The 8,072-nt window shown below is 28.9% G+C and overlaps 1 protein-coding gene across 1 annotated transcript in view; it reads left to right on the top strand.

Moving 5' to 3' along the window:
• The first annotated feature begins 99 nt into the window (after positions 1 to 99).
• The window catches only part of LOC136989057 (tyrosine-protein kinase RYK-like), a 56,255-nt gene continuing 48,282 nt past the window's right edge, over positions 100 to 8,072 (top strand). The window contains exon 1 of the mRNA XM_067287148.1: positions 100 to 431. Coding sequence (XP_067143249.1) covers positions 317 to 431 — 115 coding nt within the window. The 5' untranslated portion in view covers positions 100 to 316. The remainder of the gene's footprint in view (positions 432 to 8,072) is intronic.

Genomic DNA, 8,072 nt, shown 5'->3' with positions numbered 1-8,072 from the left:
ATAAATATTCGAAATAAGTTTCAATTATAACGTGTATAAATAAATGTTTTTCCCCCCTATTGTTTACAGATCGTCGCTACCTATAAATTACATTGTCAGTTAAACACCCCTAACGTCAATTTTAGGAAGTTTGCTTTTATTCTTAATCGGAGCGGATCTACTCAGTTACTTGTTATAAGTAGAATATCATTTTTGTATTTTGTTTACGTCTTATTGTAATTATGTTTCGGTTACCGTTAATTAACGTATACTGGCAATACCAGAGAGAAAAATCTCAGTTATTTTCTAATGGCGATGTCTAAGTTAACATTTGAAGATGTTTCATTTGAAAGTTATCTTACTTGAGTTATCATTGTTTTTGATAAATTTAAAGTCTTCAGAGGGTAATTTGAATTTGTTCGTTACCAGAAAAGAAGTCAAAGATTTATTAGGTAAGGATTTATACTATTTAATTCCACAGACAAGGATTTATTACAGGTATATACTGTATATACACTATAGTATTGTATTACTAAAACTACATTATTGTTTAATAGAATAGGTAAGGACTGACTACAGGTATATACTATTTAACACTATAATAAACACTATAATACTTTACTACTATTTAATACTATAGGATTTTTACTATGTAAACTATGTAACTATTGTTAATATTAAATATTAACAATAAGTTAATATTTAATATTTCGAGGCATAAATAAAGAACACTTGTAACGGAAGTGATGTGGGTTTTAATCTAGGAAGAATATAGAGCCGTGTCACAGGTTTAAGAATTTAGCATGGATTATCTAAATATTTTAAATAATTTATTGCAGAAAATATACAAATTGATCATTTTTTTTTTATTCTTAAAGCAACATGTATGCATATTATGCATTTTAGAAAATTTTACATTATAATATATTGCATATATCGTTTATATACATTTATCACATTTCCGTATTTATTGCATACAAGTAATATATTTATATATACATTTTATGATAAATTAAATAAGTATATGGATGGATAAAAATGGTAATTTACTAGAATTTAGTGAATGTTTATTTGTTATATACTTAAAATGAGTTATATATCTATTTATTGATTATAGCAACTGAAGGATTGCATTCTAGTGCACAGTTTGTAATATACTATGTAATAAATGAACAAATAATCTTTTATAAATTCCATTATATAAACCTAGTTATTTTTTGAATATTCGGTATTAAAGAAGTAATGATAATTTGGTGTTAATTTAATTAAATATTAAATTATTTAAATCTACGTTAATGTATTTCGGTTGAATATTCCAGTGTGCTTACAGTAAACAATTCCTGAATGGTCATTCTGAACTTTTAAATTTGTGAATATTTCAATATATAAGAATGATATTCAATAGGAGTAAAAACTGCCTTTTTGGAGTTAAAGGATATGAAATAAAGAGAATATTAAGTTTAAAAATGGAGAAAATATTAAAATCAAAAAGACGGTTTTCTATTGAATTATTTTTGTCTTAATATACTGCAATTTAAGAATATTGTCGTATTTTAATACATATAACCTAGCTGAAATAGAAATTCATAACATTTAGAACATTGTTTTGTTTTAAATTCCACATCTGTTTCTATTTTAAATTGAAAAATAATGATTTTAAAACTATATATTTATTGGATTTTACTTATTTATATTTATATTATATGTAAGATGATTACTGCTGGTAAATATGTTTCTACATATCTTAGAAATTATATTATTAATTTTCTACTTTTAAACTTTGAGAATTAATTGTTTAAGTTTATATTTAAAAAGCAATTTTATTCAAACATTTCAAACAACATTGTATTTTAAATTAGTATTTAAATAAATGTTCTTAAATTAAATTTTAATGAATTTAAAATTGAAAATAATTCTTTTAAAGGAATTTAAGATTTTTCCGTAAAAATGCAAATTTGCAACAATTTAAAGTGAAGTCAATCATCTTAAATTACAATTAATATTTTTAATGAGATTTTCGTCTAATTAATTAAATTTTCATTAGGGAAATTCTTTTAAATCTCGTAACGAAATTATGAATATTAGAGTGATTTAAAAAAGTACTCCTAGATGTCGCTAGTAACGCACGCTGGAATTTAAACAAAAAACGAAGTACCACAAATTGGTGACCATTTTAAAAATTAAATTAATGAAGTTTTTAGTTGAGCTGATTATATCAAATTATATGCACTAATTGCCTTAGGTGTATTCGTTTTGTAGGCATAATGTAAACTTCTACGTCAGTTAGACATCTTTCCTGCAATATTTTTTGTAATAGAGAAGTGTAAAATGACGTCAAAGAACGTAATAGTGTATATTGTACTGTACTGTACACTATTCTAACAAAACACCTCATATGCTGTTGTATTTTATATCGTTATATTTCAGGCTTTCAGCGTTTAAATTTTAACACATTTCAACACATTATTATGTAATAATAAATATATATTAATTGAATATTTCAGCAAATGTATTTTAAATTTTTTTTATAATTTTTTAAGAACTGTATTCGAAAATAATAAGTACTAAAAAATAATCTTATATTTAAGTAACGTATTTAAGCCAGAATAGCCAAATTCTGATGCCGTAATCTATAAAATAAAATCGCATATTATTGTATTTCCCAGAGTAAAGTGGCTAGAAAATATAGTGTCGGAATCGAGCTTATTTTCTGTCCCTTTATTGGAGGTTACCGCAAGAGGCGCTCCTGTCAATCGTTGTGCTACACTGGCTGTATCATCCTATGTTTATATTGGTTTTAAGTGGAGTAATGTGCTGTAGCTAAGTAAAAGAATTTAGATCGATAATAAATCATATCACAAGCAATCAATTATTATATAGTATTTTACAGTAAGACACCTCTTAACACGGGGATGCGTTCCTAGACGACGAAGCGCTAAATGAAACAGCGTTAAACGAGACCATTTTAACATAGAGTAAATAGAGATAGGGAACACGCGACCAAAAAATAAGCAAATTTTACTATAATTTTAAGTTATGTTGTTATGCAAAAATTTATATAAAAATATGTTAAATAACACAAACATACGCGCACAGAAATGTAAAGTTAATTTTTTGTGACGAAGGTCCTGGCTCTTCTGAAATTCTTGTTTTTGCGATAAAGTCGTGTAGCTTTTTTTTCTTTCTTTAAGCAAATGTCGGTAGCAGAAGATCGCATCCAAAACGCTTGGTTTTCCTTTGGCATCCTATCAAAATTTGGATCATTCGGTACAATTTGATCAACGATTTCGGTTATCGTTACCAAACTTTTACTAAGGAAAACTGTAGAGAAATTTTTTGGATTCTTCGTTTTCAAAATCCCTATTTTTCAGTTCTACATAAATTTCTTGTTCTGCCAGTTCTTGAAGGTCGTCGTTGGTAAGGCTCTCGCCAGAAACCTGCAGTAACTCCCCAATATCCTGCTCGTCTACATCTCCTGTATCGATTAAGTTGACAATTTTGTCAACCTAACAATCAGCGATAGGCTCTTCTCGATGAGAATTCTTGGATACCTTGAGCCATAACTTCTTCCACACTCCATTCATGCATTTCTCGGTTAATTCTTGCCAAACGAAATCGATATTTCTTATGGTGATATATTTTTTCCAAAATTGCACAAAACAAACATAGATTTAAGAGAATTTCAGCGCTACGACGAATTGCCACCTTTTGCTGATTGGTTCGTGTTTGGGAATAATTGTATTGTATACGAATCAATGAAATACCGCGTTAATTTGAATCAGCGTAAATTTTGAGCGTTTTTTAGGCGTCAAGCAGACCGCGTTATATTGAATCAGCGTTAAGCGGGGTCTTACTGTATTAACATTTATACATGAAGGAATTCGATTTTATTAATGCTAATTAAGATTCTTTTTAAATCAAATAGCCTACACTATATTGTCTATTTTTACATTACAACTGTTGAGTACTGTACAAATAAGTATTATTTAGAGTACAAGAGTAATCTACTCTTGTTATTACCAACAAGGTATATTCATATTTACTAAAAAATACAGAATTTATCATATTTTTAATAATAAAATGTAGCTTTTATATGGCTTTGTGAACCTCTTCCACTGTGTTGGCTTAGAATAGAACTTTATTAGGCAAATGCCATCAGTTACATAATACTGCATACTGTTCATACAGTATTATGTGACATAGTATAAAGCAATATTAAAATTACATTTAAATTCTACACAGTATATAAAATATAGAGGCAGATTGTTACTTTATTGTTCCAATATAAAATTACAAAATTAAGTATGTAACAAATAAATGATTATTAGCCTACTGCCAAGTACCCACGCATATAAACTAAACTTTTTAATGTGCAGCTGTTTCTCGAAAACGGTACAAAATTCATGCTACTACTCATACACTGCATATTTGAAAAATCTTTCTTAAAAAATTACAGATTAAAATATGCATGTAGATGTCAAACCATTTTCAAGAAAAAGAAAGGAATTAAAACTTACAGTGGAGTAATATCTATAAATTAAAATTAGGTCAGAAGAAACTTGGATGAAACCGTTTATTGTTAGCTATCGTATTGCAACTGCAGAATTAGGCTGTGATTCGCCTCTGCTTTAGGTAGAATTTTTGTTTTCTAGTGTATTCTTTAGATTTACTCAGACCCTTCATGAGGAAATGTAATCTAGTCAGTGAGTGAAATTTTACAATATATTTAGTGACAATTTCTTATGTTCACTGAAGCCAACGAGATTGATACGTTTCATTGAAATTAAATCATTTAAAACATCTTGTACAAAATTCTTGTGCAGTTCTCTTACACTAAATGAAAAAGTATAGTTATCTTCTAGTTTCATCATTAAGAGCTGCAGTTCTTTGGTGGGATATGACAGACCACCTTTATCAAATTTTCTTGTAAATTCTGCTAGTGTATTTTCAGAGTTAGGAACATTAGACTCAAGCAATATGTTAAAACAATTTTCACAACTTATTTATTTACTATGTATGGATATATTTACTTTACAAACACAAATTTAATCGCTTTCAATGTTGTTGTATGGATATTATGTAGCCAAAGCGAAAGTAGCGCTACGATTGACATCAGCCCACCTTTTCTGTGACGTCACTAACCTCGATGTATGGACCGGTGAATGGTTATAATAGAGGAATATAAGCGCTTTTGACACTATATTTTCTAGCCACTTTACCCAGAGTAAAGATGGAGCCGATGTACTGGATCTTAAATGCGTATCACTCCGCTTCCGTAGCTAAGCAACGAAATTAAATAAAATAGAACAGAATTTCGAAAATTCAAACATGACGTCGTGTGACGTTGTTTTGTATTCTTTACTCTGGAAAAGACTGTACATTAGAATTATAAATTATCTGTTTGGATTTTTTTTCTGTAATTACTTTAAATTGACAAAGAAACCAGATCCAAATGTGTATTGCAGTAGTCAGAGATAAACTTAGAAAGAATTCTCGACTAACGAGAAAAAAAATTATTGTTGTAGCATTCTTATATTCAAAATAGTTCAACTACGTAACGAAATTTTATATAATATAGTCTCAGAATAATAAAATTTTAGGTTTATGGCATAACATATTATTTTACATTCTTTTAAAAACAATTTCGTGATTAATTTTTCGAATTTGTATAATTAATATTTAATTTATTCAAAGTTTTATGGCCATTATTCGAGAACTTCCAAATTAATTTATTCGCAACTTGCTGATTAATGCAAATTTCAGGTTTATTCTGTTATGAATTCATTTTACTATTTCCCGTTCACATAAAAATTGAATTTTTTTTTTCGAATGTAAAATAATATAGAATAAAATGTAAAAAATATTTGTTTTTTGCATTATATATGAATACACTGTACTGTACGTGTGTACGTATGTTTTATAATTTCTTTATTTTTTTACTTCGCTGTGTGTGTATTACAGTAATAGGGCCTCTTTCCATGCCTGTGGAACCATGAGCATGGAAAAAGACGTTCCATGGGAGCGGCCGGGTGGTGAGGACGGGACAGATTGCCCATTAAAAAAAATTTCCTGGGATTTTGTTCTCCCGGATTCGATGCCTGGTCCCTTGGAACCGTATCGATGTCTCGGCCGTCCGGTTGACTGTCTAATGTAGAAACAGTGATATCTCGTCTAATGTATCTAATCGACGTTACCAAATGTTTTAAACCGAAGACACTGCTTTTATAGATACTGTATGTATATGAATACACAAATTTCGATTTAGTGCCATCGTTTGCTCGCCTCTAAAATCGGTATTAATTCGAGTGTGCGTTAAACTTGAAATATGTCAAAGAATAAGAATTATTTATTGTAGCGAGGTCTACATTCGAGTTTGAGCGTCATGTGATATGGCGTTAACAATGTCGTTCGAAATACAAAATCGTTCATTGTTTTAATTCGGATTAGAATTAAATTAGAATTAATACGAGCAATTATTTATTGTGACATCGTCACAATGCCGGGTTTCAATTTTTAATAATTTTCAAATTAGTAGTGGCTTGCTCCGTACATCATACTCTTCCTTTAACAATATAGTTGTGCCGGTCATATATCTAACACCTTTCGGGGTAAAATTTTTGAATTGAAATAACGTGACTTCCGGTTTGCATCGGAAGTTTCTATATAGTTATCGGGGCCGCCTGCCCTTAATATTTCCATACCCGGTTTCGGCTTTCATCTATCTAACTCCGTTCTCGAGATGAAAGAAAGACAGGCTGACTGACGACAGTGAGAATTTATAGGTGTACAATTTTTTTCAAATTACAGCCCAATAAATACAGAAACGTGATGTAATCAGGACGAATCAAATAGGACGGAAGACGAAGCTACTCGTAGGCATATTAAAATCTCAAATATAAAATACAAACTTTATAATTCATAGTTTATATTTACATTTTAGAAATTATTGATTACGCCGCTTTGGAAAATTATAATAAATGTATTCCTTATGTTGAACGATAGATAATTTTTTTAGTAGAATACATGTTTCTTTTAGTATCTCGAAACGGTACCAATTTAACAAGCATTACTTTACAAAAACCGGCATCGAGTTGTATTATTTACTTAGTTATTTATTATAATAGCACTATAAAGGCTTGCGATTTACTACTACAACAAAAAGAAAAAAATAAAATAAAATAAAAATTCAGTTAAACGTATTTTGATGTTCTTGGCGTCACGTACAGTACAGTACTAACTTAATCGTTATGCTGTACTGTACATGTTTAAGGAATTTTACTTATATTATTTTCTCACAAGAAATTTCGGCTTTTACAGCAAACTCTACGAAGAAAAAAGAATGCAGCAATTATTGCGCAGTCAATGCCTTTGCTTGATATTATGCTTGATTTTTAAAATTGTTTTGCTTTTTCTTTTTGGGTTACTTCAGTGGCTAGTCTAAACTCTTTATAATCAATCTTTAATGTGTTATTTTCCACGATTTGTTTTTATTTTCGTGTGCAACTAGTTATATTTTGTTTAAAATCTAATGAATAATTCTTCAATAAACTCTTTTTAATTGATTTCTTCATTTTCCATGTTTTTACTCCGCCCAAGCGAATATAAATGTAAAAAAAATTACGATTTCAGACGACTTCTTAATGACCTAATTTACGAATTAATTAATTTTCCAATATTTCCGTTGATTGTTAACTTCGATATGTGCGGTATATTTACGGAACCAATTAACCGCATTATTCGAGGTTACCTGTATGTATGATTTTTTTAATACCGTTATTTTGTTGAATAATCAATATTTTTGAGAAATATTAAGTCTTACATTCGTATTTTTAGAATTTTGTATTTATATTTTTGGAAATTGTTTGTTAATGAATTAGCTGGGTGAGGTAAGATTAGGAAAGAAATGAAATTTGACACTGCAACTTGTATATAAGGGGCATTAATGTTATTAAATCTTAGTGGTTAAAGGTCGCGAGGGTCATGTTTCTTAAACATATAAGTTAATTTGAAGATGTTCAAATACATTTTAATGTAATGATTTTTATTAAACATTTTTATGTTCAGCGACTATTAAGATAGAACTATATCTGGTC

Source organism: Centruroides vittatus, unplaced genomic scaffold, assembly GCF_030686945.1.
Source record: "Centruroides vittatus isolate TY-2023 unplaced genomic scaffold, ASM3068694v2 scaffold_435, whole genome shotgun sequence".
Lineage (NCBI taxonomy): Eukaryota > Metazoa > Arthropoda > Arachnida > Scorpiones > Buthidae > Centruroides > Centruroides vittatus.
The sequence above is the reverse complement of the archived record's forward strand: the minus strand, read 5'-3'. Positions and strand labels throughout refer to the sequence as shown.